Source organism: Thunnus maccoyii, chromosome 8 (assembly GCF_910596095.1).
Source record: "Thunnus maccoyii chromosome 8, fThuMac1.1, whole genome shotgun sequence".
Taxonomy (NCBI): Eukaryota; Metazoa; Chordata; class Actinopteri; order Scombriformes; family Scombridae; genus Thunnus; species Thunnus maccoyii.
In genome coordinates this window covers 8,176,309-8,198,146 of record NC_056540.1, presented here as the reverse complement: position 1 = coordinate 8,198,146, position 21,838 = coordinate 8,176,309, and the positions used below count along the sequence as shown (strand labels likewise).

General features: G+C 38.9%; 2 protein-coding genes across 2 annotated transcripts; both read left to right on the top strand.

Annotated features, from left to right (window-relative positions):
* Window positions 1–7: 7 nt before the first annotated feature.
* On the top strand, window positions 8–6,805 carry commd5 (COMM domain containing 5). Its single transcript, XM_042418879.1, has 7 exons — window positions 8–236; window positions 1,044–1,204; window positions 2,617–2,645; window positions 2,747–2,797; window positions 2,882–2,977; window positions 3,266–3,341; window positions 5,982–6,805. Exons 1-7 carry the CDS (start codon window positions 116–118, stop codon window positions 6,081–6,083), a joined length of 636 nt encoding a protein of 211 aa, XP_042274813.1. The 5' UTR covers window positions 8–115; the 3' UTR covers window positions 6,084–6,805.
* Window positions 6,806–10,433: 3,628 nt separating this feature from the next.
* Window positions 10,434–21,306, top strand: LOC121902435 (LON peptidase N-terminal domain and RING finger protein 3-like). Its single transcript, XM_042419748.1, has 12 exons — window positions 10,434–11,366; window positions 14,710–14,828; window positions 14,934–15,056; window positions 15,164–15,280; window positions 15,370–15,586; window positions 16,003–16,087; window positions 16,492–16,606; window positions 16,795–16,916; window positions 17,911–18,069; window positions 18,184–18,346; window positions 18,500–18,649; window positions 19,453–21,306. The coding sequence occupies exons 1-12, from the start codon at window positions 10,673–10,675 to the stop codon at window positions 19,609–19,611; spliced, it is 2,223 nt and encodes a 740-aa protein (XP_042275682.1). The 5' UTR covers window positions 10,434–10,672; the 3' UTR covers window positions 19,612–21,306.
* The last annotated feature ends 532 nt before the right edge of the window (window positions 21,307–21,838 follow it).

Here is a 21,838-nt window from a genome sequence, read left to right as displayed (position 1 = left end):
AAGCTGTCACATAAACAGAAAACGAACATTAAAAAAACCTCAAAGTCCCGTACTTCCATTTACAGTTTCTCTATCTTTTTATTCGTGCATATCGCATATTATTGAATGATAAGTCATGTCTTCGAGCCACGCAAAAGACTCCAGCTTTTTGGGAAGCAGGATACCACCAGAAGTCGAATCGATGTCGAAAAACCTCAAGGATGTGGACCAAGAGATGTTCAGGAAAATACTGAAAGGTACATGAAAGGTGTTACTGTGTCTCTAAAACAGATAGCATAAGATTTAAATGTTTCTAATATCACTTATTACGGACCTGTGCCGTCTAAATGCATCTTATAACAAGACGCAGAAGTTAGCTTCAAATCTTCTGACCTGTCAAATCTTAATAATAATAATGTAGTCCAGATTGGACAAGTCTAAGTACAGTGGTTTTCGATCTAGATCTAGTCTAATGTGGACTGGATAGAAAAAAGCAGTGGAATCGCCCTTTTTCATGAGCAAAATAAATATTTCACAAATCTGAAACTGTGTTTTAATGAGTCTCTGGAGTCTCCTTGATAATCTAGTCCAGATTTGATGAGTCTAAGAATAGTGGTTTTTGATCTGGACCTAGTCTAATGTGGTCTGGATGAGGAAAAAAGTGGTGAAATCACCCTTTTTTCAGTTTTCATAAGCAAAAGGCATTTGCTATGATGTCTGACACTTTTTCACAAGTGTAAGTGGTGAAAAAACTGAGAATCAGCCGCTAAATATTATTATTTATGTTTCCCATAACTTTCCCCTCAACTTTTCTCTTAACCCTGAATCAGAGGATAACTTCACGTCATTGTTACAACCCAACAATATATGAAAGAAATAAAAAATAAAATACTCAATAACTAATATTGTCCTTCTGACAACCAGACTTGTGATCTGCCCAGTGTCCTTGTCTCTGTCCAGTGCATGCTGTGATAAGATCCAGCTCCTGTGACTTTGAACAAGGATAAGCAAGTGAAGACATTCTATAAGTTCATAAATGTGCCTGTGAATTATTCTCTCTACAGCTGTAGTCAGCGCCCTGGAGGGGAAGGACTGCAGAGAGGTGATGAAGTCAATAGCAGAGAGCAGTGTCATCCCTCAGGAGAGGCTCAGTCACATCGTAGCTGGGATGTACAGAGTGCTGTCTGAGGCCATCCGCATCCCCATGTCATCACTTAAACAGGAGGTGAGCTGCTGTTAATCACTGGATGTTATAAGCTGGAACATGTTTACACAAAATTCATATTTTTCACTTTTCTTTTGGAAGATTTCAGCCTTTGTCAGTAACTCAGCAGCTGAATTGTCCATATCTGGCGCCCTTATGCGGCTTACAGACCAACAACCTATTCCACAACAGAAACTTTGATGTCTCAGCAGGATAATCACTAGTGTGATCAATAACAGTATTAATTGGGGCATTTCATTCAGGTTTTTCATTCCCAGGACTCACTGTCATGGGACCTCTAAATGGAAAGCAAAGTTATCATTTAGCTATGTTATTAGTTTCACTTGTGCTTTTTTTTGTTACTACAACATGACATGAGTTGCGTCCCAACAACACAAATTCTAACCAGGTCTGAGCGAGTACAGTAGTGTGTTCACAATGGAAAAGTGATAAAAGATATACTCAAAAACTCAGTGTGTAATAAAAAAACACTTTAGTGACTTTTTTATTTATTTGCTTAATTTCACAGAAGTTGTTTTTACATTTCACAGTAGGAAAAGCACAAGTGTAAATAATGAAAAATAATGATGACTGATTTCCATTTAGCAGCTTCAGTCTCAGGATCCTGGCATTGTGCATGTTGGCTCACTGTCACAGGCTGTGTTTGAAATCATTCCCTAATTACTTTTCCAGAGTTATGCATCTCCATACCTGTCAACGATGATGCAAAATAATGACTCATAAATGTCCAAAATTTAAATTTACTGCTCACAACAGAGTAAACTACTGAGTGTCTATTATATAGGGAGTAGTGTGTGAGCGAGTGAACAAGTTAATGATTTTGGACACAGCCACAAAGTCATGTCTTACTGGGATACTTGAGTAGAACAGAGACAATGTTAATGTTATTAGTAACAAGTGTGTATTTCCTACTATGACATGTTAAAATGTCTGCTGTGAAAAAGACTTTTTGTTCACTGATGCTGTTCACAGCTGGAAAAAGTTTTAAAAATTGCAGGATGTGGTGAGACAGCTACAGAAAAACATAAAAGTCCATCTGTTTTATCATTTTTCATCATGTTAGTACAAAACAGTTAGTATGTTTATTTTTGGGGGAGGATAATAACAAAAAACAGTATATTATAGCAGAAGTATATAGTACATATTATAAGTATTCACTATGGATATGGAAAACCTCTTAAACATGTAGTAACAAAGGTCTATTAAAGGTCTATTATTTTTAACATCATTTTTAATGGTGTGTTGTGTTTTAAGACCTCACGCAAATCACAGAATTCTCTGCCCAACTTCAACATGAGCATATTGATTGTTTGCTCTTCATAAACATGAAATTAAACATTTTGAAATATAGAAAAAATCAAAATCTTAAGTAAAATTATATCTAATAACGTTTTGTTTGTGTTTCTGTTTAGGCCTTCAAAGAAGATCTTAGAGAACTGAGGTAAAGGTTTTCATCTTATCACACTCCTTACTGTGTTGATTAATACTTCAACAACGTCAGCCCCTCCAATATTACATTTGTGGTTTCTGTTTTTTCTTTAGGATACCAGAAGACTTTATCACAGATTTCTCCAGTGTGGTTTTTGGAAATCGGTACGTTGAATTCTTTAGAACCTGTTTAGTCTCAGTGGCATGTCTTTTATTACATTCCTGTGTTGCATCTCTTTGTATTTGCAGTCGTGCAGTTCTAGACGCAGCGACATCCCAGAATGATCCCCACCTGCCCACGATAGACGATCTGAAATGGAGAGTGGATGTTGCCATTTCTACAAGGTAAGATATGTAGGGAGAGAAAAAGTGTTTTTGTTTTTTCAACTGCTCACCACTTCACCGAAGCTGTTCTGTTTGTTGTTGGTTTGTTGTCTGCTAGGTGCAGAGATGCCAAAGAACTGAGGATTAAGCATCAAAGATTTTTGTTTTTAAAAGCAAGAATCACACAACTCACCTCTGAAGAATCTAGTGCTTTCTTCTCTAAAGAATGTTAAGCACATAAGATTAAGAAATCTCTAACTGGATGGTAATATAATGAAACCAGCATGTGTGTTTCCCCTGTCTCCTCAGCTCTTTAGCCAGGGCCCTGCAGCCTTCTGTGCTGATGCAGATGAAACTATCAGATGGAAGTTTTCACCGGTTTGAGGTATTTAAACAATTTACTTGTTTCTGGTTGTACACGCAGTTTTACATTCTAATCCAAAGAAGCTGTTTTCAGAGTAAAATTATTTACCCAATTCATAGCAGTATGTCCAAAGCTTCCACTCTCACATCAGTACTGACGGCTCGCAAATGAATGAGCCAAACGCCTTAAGTCTTAATCATCATCAACAATCGTGAGTGTCACAGTTCACGTAAGACTCTCAGTATCTGACGTAATCTTCCAGCTAGTGGCTTAATTGTCTTGGAGTAAAGTGACTTGTTGAAAGCACATCTACTCCAGCGGAGGTTGACAGAGAGGAGGTGTTTTCTTTCCCGCTCCTCACCCAGAGACAGGTGTGAGAGAATACTTATAAGTCTCATACTGTCTATATTTATGGCATTTATTAAAATAATTAAAATGACTTCTATACTGTACTTACAAGTTTCTTCATACTGCATATCTACGTAAAACTACTCCAACACATTTGTGTATATATTTATCAAACACTTGGATTTCATCTCTTTTCTTAAACTGTTCAATTAAAGTTTGAGAACTTTATCAACTACAGTACATTCAGGCTTTGCAAGCTTTGGCTGTTCTGGGTTCATGTTTATAAGAAATGGGATTTAATTTACTCCCAGTAGTATTATATAACTTAAAAAGCACTGTGGTGTATATATTCTCAGTTTATGATCAGTCTGTGAGCCTGAAAGAACTTGGCTGTCTGCCAGTAGGCTAATGTAGGTTTGTTTTAGTTGTTACGTAATAGCATTACAGTGAAATCAAGTAACATTTATTAATTACAACCTGACCTACATTCAGTTCTGAACTGAGTTACACGTACGTTTGGATAGTATATTTCTCATTGTCCATATGGTATCTGCATGGTGAGTTGTAACACACGTTGTATATGAGAATATTGTTTACAATACAAAAAATAAAAGCTAACCGAAAAAAATAGATAGTGTAGAACTGTTTCACTGCTAAAATGATGACTTCCCTTTTACCCTTTTAGTTGATATTGCACTAGATTTTTCTTTTAAATGAGCAAAATACAAAGTCATGTCAGTTTGAATAAAACATAAGATTGTAGTTTAACTGTACCAACAATAAAGCAACATTGCTGGCTGCACAACATAGAAACAACAATTACAATATTATTATAACATTTATAACTTAAAGGTTACGATGCAGGATTGTTGGCCCCTCTTCCCTTGCTCAATGAGCGAGTGTGAGAGAGAGAGAGAGAGCGGTGGTGGAGCGAGCTAGAGAGTTAATGAAGAGAGCGAGTGGTACTGGCGAGAACAAAGCTGTGAATCAGATCAATTAAACATAATTTCTGATCGTTTCACTGCCATTCTGTTCTAAAGGACAAATAAACATGCCCACACCTCCACACAACTCTGTGAGAAGGTTCTGCATTACTGGATTTTGTGTGAATGCAGAGCTTCATCCTGTCTGCTGTGGCCTCTCTGCTCTGCGTGTGTGTAGCTCAGCCCCGCCCTTCGTCAAGCAGACACACAGACCTGCTGCTCTTTATCCATCCATGATGCAGAGACAGAGAGCAGAGCGGAGCAAACACAGCAAAATAATGAGAAAATACAGGCAGAAGGCAGAATCTCTGCAGATAAATACACCAGCACACAGTGTGGATAATAGTGTAGGTAATAGGTGATGATTGAGAGGGATTACTTTTTTATGAGTCTATACATTGTTTTTTAGGAAAAACCTGCATAGTATACCTTTTAATAATACAAATGTACCCATAAGGAATAAAAGCAGTTATTGATAAATGATCAAGAAAGTTCTTGATAGAAAGAGAAAGAAAGAAAGATATGACCAAATAATGGAAACTGAATACTAAATTACAGTAGTAAGATGTTTTACTCAACAGGGGGCGCCATACTCCACACCTGCCTGATCATTTCAGGATGGGTGCTGCACTTCAAAGTAGCCTACTAATGTGGAGCGAAGCATGATGGTCTACTATGGCTGCACCTAGCCCAGTGGTTACATAAACAGCTTACAGCAGAATTACAGGATTAGTAGCAACAACATCCGATGTGCAGATTCTATTGACGAGTGTACCTTATCTCTACCTGATAGGTGCTTCTCGGGGTTTATCTCACGAGTGCGACTGAAGGATATCTGCTGCTGTAAACACCAAAAAAACATTAGATGATAGCACAAGAGAGTCACATAAATTATAGGAGCTATAAAAGAAACCCGTACGTATGTGCATTAGAGGGGGCAGAGGTCTCAGCTGTGAATCATTCACAGTGAAATTCAAAGCCTTTCAGACCTTCAGGAACCACCTTTCAGTGACCATTTAAACATCAGATACACACCCAGTAGACTGTCAGCACTAAGTTTATTGAAAATGCAACATTTCTGCTTCAAAGTGATGCTAACAATGTAATTATTTTACAGTTTTTAACAATTTTCTAAATACCCGTTCCTTTTTTTTTTAAACAAACATCTGTCTCAGCCATGATCCTATATTATATCACTATAATGTTTTGTGCGTCATCATTGTGATGTTATTCTGTATCAACACTGAAGCTGCACAATGGCTCTGCAGCTGATTTCAGACTTAATAATCCATCTTCATCGTCAGTGAATTGTTGTTGTTTCCCTGTTCAGGTGCCCGTGTCCAAATTCCAGGAGCTGCGCTACAACGTGGCTCTGATCCTAAAAGAGATGAACGATCTGGAGAAGAGGAGCATTCTCAAGATCCAAGACTGATGCACCATGCAGGGCTGTTAGTGAATTCAACTGTCCCCTCTGCTTAGTTTGTGACATCCGGTGGAGTTTGTAAATTTATACAACAAACAGAAAACCACGAAATTTAAGAACTTCAAATATGATGTTATATAAATGATGATGCTAATAATCAAAATGTCATGATGTTATGCTTTGATGGTGTTGGCATCCAACATACTCGACTGCTAACAGAGTGTGAAATGATAAGACGAGTACAACCAGAGTACCTGAATGCTGAAAATAGTTTCCTGTGTCACAGCCTTTATTTAAAAACAAATCTTAATATCAGACTGTTGTTCTTTACCCTGTAATACTGTATATATTAGCATTATTCAATTCAATGGTTGCCAGGAGCTTTGAGACCGGTGCAAAGTCTCTATTGTGCCAAAATACACATGCAGTCAGGTGAGCTCTCAGAAACTCTCTGGCTAAGCGGCCACTTTAACTGGTGTCATGTGATCCAGTCTGTTGTTGAGACTGAACAATGTCTGAACATGAAAATATGTTAGTCAATGAATGAACAGGGTGATTTCCTTTTCTATTCATGTGTTAATGGACTGAATTCAAACCAGTGATAAATAAATGTGATAAAACAATGTTTTTGTTTGTTGTTGTAAAAACAGTAAAAAATAGTTTTTTTTCTGTTATTTTGTATGTTTTTCTTTTCACAATACTGAATTACTAATAAAATCTGTTGATCACTACATGTGCCAAAAATAGATGATTTCTTCATATTTTAACAAAAGAGGTAGGATAAGTAAGATATTTTACACTAAATGACAAGAAAAATAGAAAACTGATGATTTGTATGGATGTTTTAGGTGCTGTAGTTTTTATATTTCATTATAGTGTAAGTAATATTTCTGCTTTCAGTGTAATGCAGTCCTGCAACAACACAAAGTACAGCCTCAAGATGTACCATAGTCGTCCTTGTACCTAAAGGTTTAAGGTTCTGACCATGTGCTTGCAATGTCCTTAGTTCCTCTTAGGAACTGAACATTTTGAGTTAGGTAAATGGTGTCTTGCATTGCATAACATTGTGCAGGTGTTTCCATTTATCAGGTAGGGACACTTAAAGCACAGCTGATTATATAATGTCAAATAATGTCACTATTTTACAGCCTTAGAATACATGACAAACCTGATGCTTAGATGCCACACAACACCACAGAGCTTGTATCCAAAGCACTGTGAATGAACGGCGTCTTCGATCATAAAGTGTAACTGGATTACATATATGGGAGTCATGCGTCCTGATTGAGCATCTCAAGGAGCAGCCCAGCAAGATCCAGGTTTAAAGACAGAAGTTCAATAGTTCTCCATGAGTCAATTGTACCAAAAGAAGCAGGATTCAGAGGCTTTCACAGAGACTGACACATAACTTACTTTGTTAACGAAAAATGTATATATTTTTATTAAACTTCATTAACTCAATTGATTAAACTTATGGTAACTTTTAAAAACGGTTACATATTAAATATATTCTGGTTCCCCAAAATTGGGAAAGACAGGATGCTCACAAAAACTGAATTTAATACAGCATCTGGTTATTTGTGTGTTGACAGTGAATTGAGGCTTAGTTATAAAATCCTGACTTCTAACATTAAAATATAATATTCTAATAAGTAAAAGCTGTTGCCAACATTTGCTCCTTAATGATCAACATTGATCAAATTTGATTAACCTCCATAAGCTATTATCTATTGTTATATCAATACAAGGCTTTATTTTACACCAAACATCTGTTCTTCACATTGATCATTAACAGAACTGATCCTGCTCTTACTTTTCCAAACAGAGACCAACATAAATCAGTTTAGAAAAACTCATCTGTGCCATGAAGTGATGAAAATATAATTGTCATGCTCACACAAGTTGTCAGGCACACATAGTGAAATCTGATTTCAGAGCTTTGTCACGTTACCTCGATTCTCTCACACTTTTCATTCCTGTATGTTTATGTGTTTTTGAAGGAACGCACTTAAAATATGAGAACACAACACAAAAAAACAAAGCACAAGTGCAGCCTTGGCATCGGTCACATGAATATCCAGAGCATTGTTTTTTCCGGCTAAGTACCACCTTGTATAATAGTCTGTTAGGTGACATTGAGGATAACTGCTGGTCTCAACCCAGTATACAATGTCCAGACAATCTGCACTAGAAGAGCTGGCTAGACTGCCTTACTGGCCTATTTAGACACACAAACAAGCATATTCAAGGTGTAAAGCTAGACAATCTCATTGTGTGTGTGAGTGTGTATCTGACTGGCCACATGTGTGGTCAATCTGTTTGTTTGCATAATGCTCCTCTAGTGTCCTCATTTGCATACACTGTATGTCAGTCAGTCTGTACATATGTGTCAGTCTGTCTGTGTCTGCTGCGGTGTACATGTCAAGCAGCGATTGTGTCTGTGTGTGGGATTGAGTTCACAGGCTAGACTGGCCGACCTATATTACCAGCACTACTACAACTGACATGGACACTGATCGACTGACCAGCCTATAATCCCCGCTTACACACACACACACACACACACTCACCCGTGTAGCAAACAGGTTTTATTGTGAGCCAGCAGGAAATGCTATTCACGGGCTTCAGGTGATGCTAATAATACCATGTGATCTATCAGAGCAAATTTGGAGGACAATCTCTTTGCCAGTCATTAAACTCTGACCACAACCTACTTCTAATTCTAGCTTCAACTGTGAACTTAGTTAATGCACTTTTAAAATGCATACAGTAACATGTAATGACACTAGAACTGCAACAACCAGTCGATTAATCGATTAGTCAACTGGAAGATAATTAATCTACAGCTATTTTGATAATCAATTTATCGTTTCAGTCATTTTTCAGAATAAAAATACCAAACATTCTCTGGTTCCAGCTTCTTAAATGTGAGTGTTTGCTGTTTTTCTTCTACATATATAACAGTCAATTGAATATATTTAGGTTCTGGACAGAAAAAGCTAACTGAAGACATAAATTATCAATAAAAACATTAATAAAAATGGAAAATAAATGACAAAAATAATACTAAAAGAAAATAATGAAAATAATAGTTAGTTGCAGCTCTAGGTGACATTAATATCGTTATAACACATTCTCCCTTTAACAATAGTCTTGATGATTTTTTTGTCATTATGCAAACACATTTATACAACAATGTCTGGTTAAACTTCAGAGTTCGGGTGAGTGACTGTTGCCTGCCACAGTTATCAAACACACATGCGGTGTCACAGTTTGATAAAGTTATATATATATATATATCTGGCCCGGCTTTGTCTCGTCTGACACCCTGGAAAATGATCTGAAGGGCAGTGATGGAGGGGTGACATCCTCTGTTGTCGGCACAAATGATTAAATGCTCAGTTTGTGTAAGAGCTGAACTGGTTTACCTGCCTCATAACACTCAAACTGCTGCCTGTGTGTCGTAACAACAAGCTTTGTAAAATTAAGTGCATAAAAAATTCAACTTGATCCATAAAAGAAGGAATGATTTCATTTCCTGATAAATAGTAACTTGCAAATGTTTTTCATAGCATCTTTTCACAACTATTTGCAGATCGTATATTTTTATTGTGTAAGTAAATAAACTGACACAGAAAGGGAGTTCCTCCATAGACCTGCACCCATGAGTTAATTATTCTGTCATATAACTTTCAAACAGTTGCCCCAGATCAGTTTTATGACTGAACCAGCAACAGTTTAATCTGTGACTCTACACCAGAAATATCGTCCCTCAAAAAAAAAAAACATTCACCACTTGAAAACTGTCTGTGAAGATGATGGAAAATTCACTTAGTAAATCTACTTTGTAACTCATGGGACTGACTTAACATGTTTTACCTGATGAAAACCTTGATGGGGTTGGATGTGCACACTATTGACCTTTTTAACTGCCCTAAAATATACCTCAAAACACTCTGAATAGTTCTAACAGCTGTTTATGGTGTTTATTATAAGGGATCCTAAATGAAACAGATCACTGATGGACTACACCCAAAGAAACCTTATTTAAGTTTTTCTTTTGGAATATATAAGTTGTTTCATAAATGAAACTGATCTGTCTCATCTCTAGATAAGAGATACTACAGACCAGACTATAAACTGTAGAAACTCATGATGTAAGAGGACTTTATTACACATTTATTACTGTGAATAAGGTAACACCAGTAAAAGTCATTGTTTGGTGGTGACCTCGGGACCACATGGGGTCCCGCACTGACCCGCCAGTGTTTACTGGTGTCTTGCTTGCAGGTCAGACACCCCCCACACCCCCCACACTCCAAGTGTTACATGGCAGATTGTTTTGTAACAGTTTTTCTACGCTCGCCCAATCAGAACAGCTGGTCTGCATCACATGACACAACTTTTACATAACTGTTTTTTTTTTTTCCTTGGCTGCTCCATTGAGAATAATATGGGTGCTTCCTGGACTGGAGCATGAAGGTGCAGTGTGGTCAGTCCTTCCCGGCAGACACAAACATGAATGGCAGAGGTGCTGTTCAGCAGACACGCAGCACATACAGCAGGTGAGGGGAAAGACTTCACACAAGCTGCTGGACATGGGGACAGAGAGTGAGAGCATGCTGCAGCTCGCAGCGGAGGCTTTCCAGTCGAAAAACTTTGACCTGGCTGCGGATATCTACGAGTGCCAGCTAGCGGGTCTCGGAGATCCAGGGAGCCGGCAGGAGCTGATGGTGAAACGGGCTGACGCGCTCGCCTTCGGGGGCAAATTCACGGACGCTTTCGACTTGTACCGGCAAGCCTCGGAGATAGACAGACTGCGACCTAGTCACCTGGCCAACCTCATAGAGTACCTGACGGGTAGTATCAAGAGGCAAGACGGGGGGGAGAGTCAACACAGCATCCCGAGAAAGGGAGAGGAGGCAGGGGCGGCAGCGGGATGCCCCGGTACGGGTGCCACAGGTTGCGGCTACGGAGATTTCTCGTGCCGGATCTGTCTGAGCTCCCTGTTCGAGCCTGTGACTTTGCCGTGCGGACACTGCTTCTGTAAGAAGTGTCTGGAGAGGGAGAGGAAGGAGAAGGAGCGGTCGGTGGTGTGTAAGGAGTGCGGGGACACATCCAGGGTGGCTGACGGCCAGAGTTACAGGGTCAATGTGGTCCTCAGCAACCTGCTGGCCAAGTGGTTCCCGGCCCTACACCAGGCCGGCCGGCTGAGGCGAGAGGGCAACGGGCTCTACGCAGAGAAGAAGATGCAAGCTGCGCTGGAGAAATACAACCAAGCCATACTGATAGGTAGGACACTAAACTTACTGGTGTTTTTATGAGAAACTTTAGTGGTTTCTGGAGCTGCTATGTGTGTTTGTTACATGACCAGCCTACATATGTCTGCTGCTTTAACTTCATGTTTTCTGTTTCTTACTCTTCAGTGTAATAAGAGTGTTGGTACCAGATGACTTATCATGATGCCATAATAAAATAACGCACTTATATGACTTGTTTCATAAGTGTGAGGCAGCTGCGGCATTCTGCAGTAGATGCCTTTCTGCTGGCATCTGAGAGTCTCAGCAGCATGTGTTGGATAACAGGGTTATGTAGGCTGGGCCAGTGGACCAAACATTGCGTAAGCACGTAACCCGCCTCCCTCAGCTCCCTCATTGTATAACGTCAAACAATGATTCAGGCAAATGTGGGTCAAGGGTATTATTGCAGGTCACCACTAGGCTCACAAGTGCTCAAAACAGTTTTATGTAGGCAGGCAGAGGTGCTGTGGTGGTGAAACAGGTGAACTGTGACCTCTAGACAGGGATTATGAGGGGTGAAATAACCCCCAGTATATGCACAGTTAAACTATGCTTTCAGGCAGTTGTTAATTAGGATCATCAGTGGTATGGAATAAAGTTTACTTACATTTCTATACTGCTTTTTATGATCAATGCAGTGTATGTTAGTGATGATAAAGTGGTTGAATTCTATTTGGGAAAAAAAGTAGTGTAAAGTGAATTTAAGTGAATTTTGGGCGTGTGTGTGTGTAACAAACTGTGTGGCACTGGATCACACAAGGCCCTACTTTGATAATTTAGTTTGCTACTGAAATAGAGAATGTCCTCTGACACAGTCAGAAGTCTTTTATGACCGGGACACTTTGACTTTACTGTGTCATACTGGTTACAGCTCAGCCATTTTACAAGCTGCTTATATAAGTTTAAAGTTGTTTCATCTTCCGAGAAGCAGACCATAGTTTCAATGGCTGATCAGTCGACCGCTGACAGAAGCACCACTTTGAATGAATTGCTCAAGGACCGATCAACAACACCGACATTACTGTACAATAAGGCGTCCTTCAGTAGAGCATCTATCTCCCTGCTACTGCAGTGGAGCCACTCAGAGGTCAACACTTGACTGTTGTTGTGCTCCGTCAGTATAGATCAGGATGGTCCTGGACTGTTTCCAGGCCTGAGTGTGTATCAGGATGTTGTTCTCAGTAATGTTACACGTCCAGCAAAGGTCTTTTATAAAAAATGATGAAAGAATATCATAACAGTCGTATTTTGGAGGGGCTAGTGTCAAACTATTGCACAATGATCTGCAGAAAAAATGTTGATCTTTGGCCAAAGTAGAGAGGAGAATGATACTGTTTGTATTATATTGATACCTTTAGAGCTGTAACGATTAGTCGATCAATTGATTGGTCGATTGATCGACCATTTTGAGTAACTTTTAAGAAAAAGATGCTTAAGTTTTTTCAGTAAAGTGAATAATTTTAGCAGTAAGGTTCTTTAGTGAGCTGCATATCTTTGGGTTGTGGACAAAAGGAGACATTTTAAGTTGCGTCTTGGTCTTTGGGAAACACTGATCAACATTTTTCACTATTTGTTGACATTTTCATGAGTGAGAAAATACTTGAAAGACCAGTAATGAAAATAATCGCTAGTTGCAGCCTTAGATACATTTTTGGTTATTAAGTAATGACACAAAATCCCATATGGAGCACTTACTTAACTAAAGAATGTGTGTAAATTAGTTTGTGGTCTGGATCTCTAGAAGAACTAAAAGAATCTTTTGTGCGTTTATTTAGGGCAATGCAGTCAATGTTTCTGCATTTAGTGAAGCATTTTATGGAAATATGTTTCTGGCCTCAGACATGCGGACTTGCCTCAAGAATGAAAAACAGGGTTGACCACTTGTTTTGGGGTTAAGACTAAGTTTAAGAGTTGGATCTAGGTCAATAGTTGGATAAGGGTTCTGTTGGGTCATGTAGCTGTTATGGATAAAATTGGGGTAAGCCTCCATTGAGTTAATGCAAGTCAGTCTTATAATTAGCACAGGTCTATGTGTGTGAGTGTGTTTGTGTGTATGCATGTGCGTGTGTAACAAGGCAGCTTAGTTGTGCTGTGCAGTATGTGTGTCAAACAATGGCACTTGTGTTTTATTTATATAAATATAGTGCGAGACATTTACATCCGCAACCTGCGGGTCAGCTTAGATTTCTTCCATCTCTTTTCGCTTGTCGTCTCTTCTTTACTGCTGCTTCTGTTTTTATTTCTCTCAGTGATTTACTACCTATGTCTGTACAAAATCCAGAGAAAGGTTTCCCTCTGATTCCCATATGTCTAACTGCGACATTTGCATAAGTTCTTATAGTTATGAAACCTGGTATGTGGGTGACCTTGATAGTGCTGCATGGTTTTATAAGGCTGCATTTTTTTTTCATAGCACGTTTTGTAATGTGGAAACGGATGCATGTTAAATAGTTCTCCGTTCATGTAACTCGAGACCTTATATCACCAATAAATTCAGCTTTTTAGGACATAAGAAAAACAGTATTATTTTCACATTAATGGCGCCATGTTTTTTTAACAGTCTGCAGTAGGTTGTGAAACAGCTGCTGTGGTTTAGGGGTCATGAATCCTAGTGAGCATGTAAACTGAGCAGGTTTCAAGCTGAAGGAAATAAATTTCAAACAGGTGGTCAAATAATCGACAGAATACTAATTAACAACTATTAATAACATTAATATCTATTAATACTAAGCAAAAATGCCAAACATTTGCTGGTTCCAGCTTCTCAAATTAGAGAATTTGCTGCTTTTCTCTATTTATGGGCTGAAATGAGCTGTAGATAATCTGCAGACTATTTTCTCAATTAATTGATGATAATTAGTTTTTTTTAAATGTCAGTATAATTTGCCAGAGCACAAGGGGACATCATCAAATGTCTTGTTTTGTCTGATCAACAGTCCGAAATACAAAGATGTTTAGTTTACAATTACATTAAACAGAGGAAGGTGGCAAATCTTCACATTTGAAGAGCTGAAATCAGAGTGTTTGCCTTTTTTGCTTAAAAAATGATTGATTATCAAACAGGTTACCAATAAATTGTCTGCCTAATGACTAATTGACTAATTGTTTCAGCTCTACTCTGTTTTATATCAGTATGAATTCAATATTGTTGGGTTTTGGACTTTTGGTCTGGGAAATTGTGAGAGATTTTTTAAAACTTTTTTCTGATTCATCGATTCATCGAAGAAAAAAAAAAGACAGATTAATTTATAATGAAAAAAAATGCAGGGCTGTTCTAATCTAACACTAATTAACTAACAAACTGTCTTCTTAATCATCCCTCCTGTTCTCCTCAGCACCCACGGACCACATACTGTTCAGCAACCGCTCCCAGATCCACTCTAGTCTGAAACACTATGAAAAGGCTCTGAGAGACGCTGAGATGGCCTGCAGACTCATGCCTCTCTGGTCGAAGGTAAGGCAGAGTGACAGATTTATTTGTTCGGCATTATAATAAACCGATAGCTCCCACGTGGATGTTGGATGTATATGAGGTCATATGTCTTCTGAATGCCAACAGGGTCATGTTCGAAAGGCTCAGGCCCTGGTGTCGCTGGGCAGGACTGAGGAGGCACTGAGAGAGTACCTGGTGTGTCTGTCCATAGAGCCTGACTGTAGACTGGCTAAGACTGAGGCTCATAAGGTACCCAGAGTTAGTTTAATATATATTTTTAATATATTTATGAAGTCAAAGATCTCTATTGCTATTTACAGAAAGTAATCACATCCTTGTTTTCTGTCCTCTCTCAGCTCCTTAGTGATCTCCTGGCCCCAGTCACAGATCAGGTCCCTGAACACATCTCAGACTACTCCAACATACTGTCTTCTAGAGCACACATCAAAAACAGCATCATCGCTCCCTCCCAGGTAAGAGATGGTCTCACTTCTTATTATCATCACTGTCTAAAAACAGAATAACATGTAGGGAACATGAGGTTTTATTATCCTTCTCTCAGACCCTCAGTCCTGCCCAGTGGTCATCAGAGTCCAGTCTTGCGTCTGCCCCTCCTGCGCCTGAGAGGTCAGACAGCAGTGAGGTCAGAGGTCAGGGACGCCTAGAAGCCAGGAAGCTGGACCACTGTTTCCTCCTCAAACGAAAACAAAGGAGCACAGAGGACGAGACGGACGAGGGAGGACTGGAGAGGAGGGGCGATCACAAGAGATTCAAGTCTGGTGAGCTTTTGGAGGGTGACACACACACACAAACACACACGCATACATGGTTTAATGATTTTAAAGATATAAAAAGTGTTCATGCTATTATCTCCTATCACACTTCAATTGCAACATATGTGAGGTTCATCAAATTTTGCACTTAAAAAAGAAGCTTTTTAAACTAACTACACTTTCATTTATTTTTATCAGATTGTATGCAATAAGTTAGAATAGAAATGATTAAACTAGATTTGTTTTGAGAGTTCCAAACCACATATATGAGGGCCGTCTCTTTGTAAACCAAAACCTCTGATATGATTCACAGGACTAGTCAGTACAATGCTTTTCTTTGTTCCTCATCAGGAAAATAACAAGAAAACTCAAACTGAAGCTGATTCTGTGTCTCATGTTTCTGATAATCTCTCCACATGTAGAGCCAGCAGAGGGGACTGATTCATTGGGGTGTGTCGCTGGTGGCCTCTTGGACCCGACTGATCTGGAATGTTCTCTTTGTATGAGGTGAGATTTGCCTTTCAGCTTAATGTAGAGCTAAAACCGATCACTCAACCTGACTCTGTACTGTCTAACACCCAAACCAGTTAAAAGAAAGACTATCCAGTCTGATTTAAGTAAAAAATATGTATATTTTAATAAAAAAAAATCAATCAGTAATAATGTAATGTGAAGTAAATTGCTGTATATAGTTATATAGCCCATAATGATAACTGGGATTTTAGAAAAACGTACAAACATATATACAGACATACATAAATATAATGAATTTATATAAATTTGAAAATACCAGTGTCTAACAATGAATAAATTGGTGAAATCTTACATCACAAGCCCTCTGTGTAATTGATCGTGTGTATCTTGCACTCTTGTGTCGCTGGTTTTGCAATGTTTGTGTGTTTCTCACCCAGACTGTTCTATGAGCCAGTGACGATGCCGTGCGGACACACCTTCTGTCTGCGGTGTCTGGAGAGATGTCTGGACCACAACCCAAAGTGTCCACTCTGTAAAGAAGAGCTGTCTGAGGTATGTGCAGTAATACTCCTACTATTCTGTGATCTAGGAAGAATAATAATCCGTTTTTAATTAGGGGAAGATATATGTCAGGTTTATGTGGCCATCACTGAAAACTGCAAGAGTCAAAGTCAGCACGCTCATGCTTCTGTTACTTTACTATTAAAGTATCCTTATACATATCTCTTATCTCTTTGCAGTACCTAGTCCAGAGGCAGTACTGCAAGACAGTATTAATGGAGAACCTGATATCTAAGTATCTTCCCTCCGAGCTCATGGAAAGACAGAAAATCCACCAGGACGAGATGGCTGAGTTTTCCAAGTAAGTTTCTCCTCTCCGCCTCTCTTCTTCGCTATCTTATTTTCGGGTTTTACTGTTTTTTTTTCGCTCTGTTTCGTTTGTTGTTCCCTCATCTTCTGCTGTCAAACCTTATCTTCTCATAGATTATGGCTTGTGTTTAAGTATCTTTGTGACTGATAAAACACGTGATTATCCCCTTCTGCTGTTTGACCTACTGACCTACAGTCGATAACGCACACTTCTGTCTAACTGACACACTGACCTCTATTAGACTGCGTCATGTCGGGTATCAAGTTTCACTTTCCTGCAGGCTGGAGCAAACAAGTTTACGCAATAAATAACTTTGCTTTAACTGGAACAAAACTGATCCACTTCCACAGTATCCAATGTTTTTTTGGCCTTTGGCCCAAACTGTAGGTCAGTTGTAGGAAAAAACGTCACAGGAGTCACACAGACATATATAGAACCATAAGTGGCCAAATATTAATATCATAATTATAATATTAATAAATGATAATAATCTTTTTTGCATATAATTTAAATTTCATTTCATTAATTCAGGCTATACAATTATTTTCATTATCAAATAATCTGCTGATAATTTAATAATGATAATTAGTCGATTAATCATTTAGTATATGAAATGTTAAAAAATAGTGACACAATTTCTAGGAAACATATCTTCACAATAAAGAAGCTGGACCCATCAAATGTTTGGCATTTTTGCCTGAAAATGACTCAAAGAATTCATCAATAATCAAAATATTTGTAGATTAATTTTCTGACAATCAACTAATCGTTAAATTGTTGCAGTGCCAACAGTGATACTACAGGCTACAAGTAATACATGCATCACTGCAAAAATGTTGTCTGCCATTATTTTTGTCATGTTTGTTCCTCCATATTTCTCAGAAGTCACATAGTTGAAGTCTTGGCAGGAACAATATCTCCTTGTATTATGATCATTCTGCTCTTTACATTCAACATGTTCCTCTCTCTTGTTGTTTCTCTTCAGTCTTAACAAGAATGTGCCTATATTCGTGTGCACCATGGCCTTCCCCACTGTGCCGTGTCCTCTCCATATCTTCGAGCCCTGCTACAGACTGATGATTCGCCGGTGCATGGAGACAGGAACCAACTGCTTCGGCATGTGTCTGGGAGACAACCTCAAAGGGTTTGTATCTGTGCATCACTATCTTTTGTATAAATCATGTGATTGTTATTGAGTATGTGTCCAGGAAGTATAATATTTGTGTCCTCCTCCTCCTCCACCTCTTCCCGTCTTTAGGTTTGCAGACTATGGGTGCTTGTTGGAGATTCGCGATGTGAAGTTCTTCTCTGACGGCCGCTCAGTTGTGGACACCATTGGCAGACGGAGGTTTAAAGTCATTCAGCACAGCGAGAGGGATGGATACAATACAGCTGATATAGAGTACCTGGAGGACATTAAGGTATGACGGGGTGGAGGTGTGTGGGTGGACAGGCGGAGATGGACAGCTTGGAGAAGCAGAGTTTAGCCAGAGAGGGAGGGTCGGCTAGTTCAAGGGTTGGCTGAATGAACTGTGGTTGATAAGATTTTATAGCTCACATGTGTGTGTGTTTAGGTGGAGGGCGTGGCGGAGCGTGAGCTGCAGTCCCTGCATGATGCAGTGTATGACCAAGCCCTGGTATGGGTCAACTCCCTGAAGGCAGAGCAGAAGGAACGTATTGAAGGACACTTTGGACCCATGCCTGAGAAAGACTCTGTACTTCAGGTACACACACACACACACACACACACACACACAGAACTTACAAAATCAGTTTGTTTTTTTTGCTTTAATTTATAATTATGTTTTTCTTTAAAATCTCTCTAATATTTATCTGTAGGTTGCATTATGTTATGGGAAATTTTTCAGAAGAAAATTATGATCTTATTAGTTGAAATATTAGTAAATACTCACTGGTGTATCTGCTGTTGTGATGCAATATCCACTTAAACATGGCTTTTTTTTTACATGTGTTTTTCAGTATAAATCCATCAGAACATTAAGAATACATCATTTTAAAGGAAAATTATGGTATTTTTTATCCTGGGTTTTGTTCTCTTAATTGTGTCCATTCTTACCGGGGTTCGCGGTAACTTTGCTTTTGCTACCCCCGTAACAGAGATTCAAGAAACACAACTGAGGCAAAACAACACAACCTCCTAAATCTTTCCAAATAAACTTCGGTTTTACACAAATCATTTAGAAACTTCTCTCTCTCTGAATTTAATCAAAAGTAAATATGGAAATTGTTGTTACGTGCATAGGGATCTACTTCTGGAACATCCTGCAAGTTAACCAAACTCGCTGTGTTAGAAATGATAAAACTGAAGTTTATTTGGAGAGCTTCTCCAAATAAGAGAAGAGAGGTTCCTCAATCTCTTTAATGGAGGTGGTGAGTGCAAAGTTACTGTAGCATGACCCACAGTCAAAATAGTCACAACTGTGATACTAAGACCCAAGCTTGGAAAAAAAGTTGTTTCCTCTTGATTTTGTCTTTAAACCCTCTTCCCTTCACTTTCTTTCTCCAGGCCAGTCCTAACGGCCCGTCATGGTGTTGGTGGTTACTAGCCGTTCTTCCATTAGAGGGCCGAGCTCAGCTACCATTCCTGGCCATCACCTCTCTGAAAGATCGCCTCAGTGGGATCCGCAAAGTGCTGCTCTTCATGGCCCACAGCCGACACCGGTGACATGCTCTCAGCAAGCGTTCACCCACCTTGAAAATGCAGTAACCACCTGCCCCACAGCACCCTCCCCTCCTCCAGGCAGCAGTTGACCTGCTGTTCTTCCTTTTGATGCACAAAGAACTGATGTTGATGTGGTTGCACCTTCCCTGTTGTAGCTCCGTCCATCTACACATCAACGACGAACTTGAACTGAAAAAACAAAGATAGTATAGATCTGAATAAATAGATAACTTCCATGAACAATAGTCTTTTGACACCATGCAGAGCAACATGTCCCTCTTACTTCAACTAGCACCTTCAGCTACCTTTGAACAGGAGGGACTGTCTCAATACGATTTACATTAGTCTAGATGTGTGTTTTAACAGGATCATCATCTTCCTTTGCAACATCTGGTGTTATTGTAACTATGCTATGCTAACGCGCACACGCTGTTTGTCCGACAACTCCTCGACTGCAGAAGTTGTTCTGCTGAAATGTCTTCATCTTTCCACCGTTGCCTCTCTGGCATGCCTCCATTTTTGTAGTTCTCTGTTCTTCCTGTTGCATTGCGTGTAATGTCAAGTACATGTCGTGTGTGGAATGACACACCAAAAAAAACAAAAACAAAACAGTACTGTGCAGTCTGACCTGAATGGTGAGACTGCATTCTCAAAAACTACAGTAATTTACAACTCCCCAAAACAAGTGAGCTGCTTGTCTGAATCTTTAAAGCAAAGACGAAGCAGATTTTTCACTTTAGAAACAAGTTAATCTACTGCAAGTGGCAACTGCCATCAACCCATCACTGTCCACTTACTGTATGTCTTTTGATGACTTTTTGTGTAACTGCACTCATTACAATTGAGTGACTGATAATAATATTGATTAGAAGTTTACTCACTGACTCACTGAAATCCCAGTAAATGGTTTACTCATTACTGAGTTTAGACTTTTACAGATGAACATGTGTGTTTACTATTTTACCACCTTCACCGTAACTTTACCAGTAATCATTTTTGACAGCTACTTTGTCTTCCTACCTTCCTTCATGCTTCCTTTCATTTCTGTCTCCGTGTGATCCTGCAGCTGAATAACAATGGACTGAACCTTTTACATTGCTGTGCTTTAAGGCTCTTGTTCTTGTGTTTTATTCATTCATTTTTTTAAAAATTGTTTTATTTATTGTTTTCATTATTTATGCATGCAGTGACATTGTTTACATTTCACAGAAAGAGATGCTGAGCTGCTCACTTTCCAAAGGCATATTTTTTTTAATTTGATATTTGACCCCCAAACATCAGCAATGATACCCTGGTCAGAATTAGCCAATCGATAAGGAGCAACAGCTTGGAGCTCTCATGGATGCTGCGGAGGGCAAACTCTGGAAACTCAAGTTGAGGGCAGATTCCCTCCCAGAACACCTATTTTTAGTCCACTGGTGACCCAAATCTGTGTAGTATTTTTTATTGGCCCGTCATAATCTGAGCTATGTTGACTTCAACATATTTGGAGATATTTGTAATGCTTACAGGCTTAAAGCGAGCCTGTCAACAATGTGGCAAGCAGTCACATCATTCCAGCCAATATCTGGATTTCTGATACCATTATCTCCTAAGTGTATTTATTTCAGTATTTATTCTGACTTATTTTGCACTTTCACTTTAAGTAAGGGAAAGTAACGACGCAGACAGGCCTCAGGATATTTAAGTCCGACAACCACAGAATAAAGTTAAATCCTCTGGTGGATTGAATTAACATGTTAAAGATATTCCCAAAGTGTTAGGAGGGACATTGCATCTCCTAGCAGGCCGACACAACTGCTAAAATATCCTTTAATTAGAGTTGATTGCTATTAGTAAAGGCCAGTGCCTTGTATGTATCCACAGAAAAATATGATGTGGAACTATTTTACACTTAAATTATCAGCATACCGGGTTCATTTTTCACTTTTTGATGAAAATGTGTTCATTCAAAACATAATTTTCACAGAAAGGAAATAAGCACAAATTGAAATAAAACAGTACTATTTGAGAATACCTACAAACATATTTTTAAGAACAATTTCAGACTATCTGAGGCCTTGCTGATGTCTGTGACTGTTTTTTGTGACTGGGCAAAAGCGAATCTCTGGCTTCTGCAAGACATTGTTGAGCTTTGCCTTCAAATTATTTTATATATGTGTGTTTGATTTTACATGTTTCTGTGTCAATTGGGTTCTTTGTATTTTATAATTCTCTTCACTCACTGGTG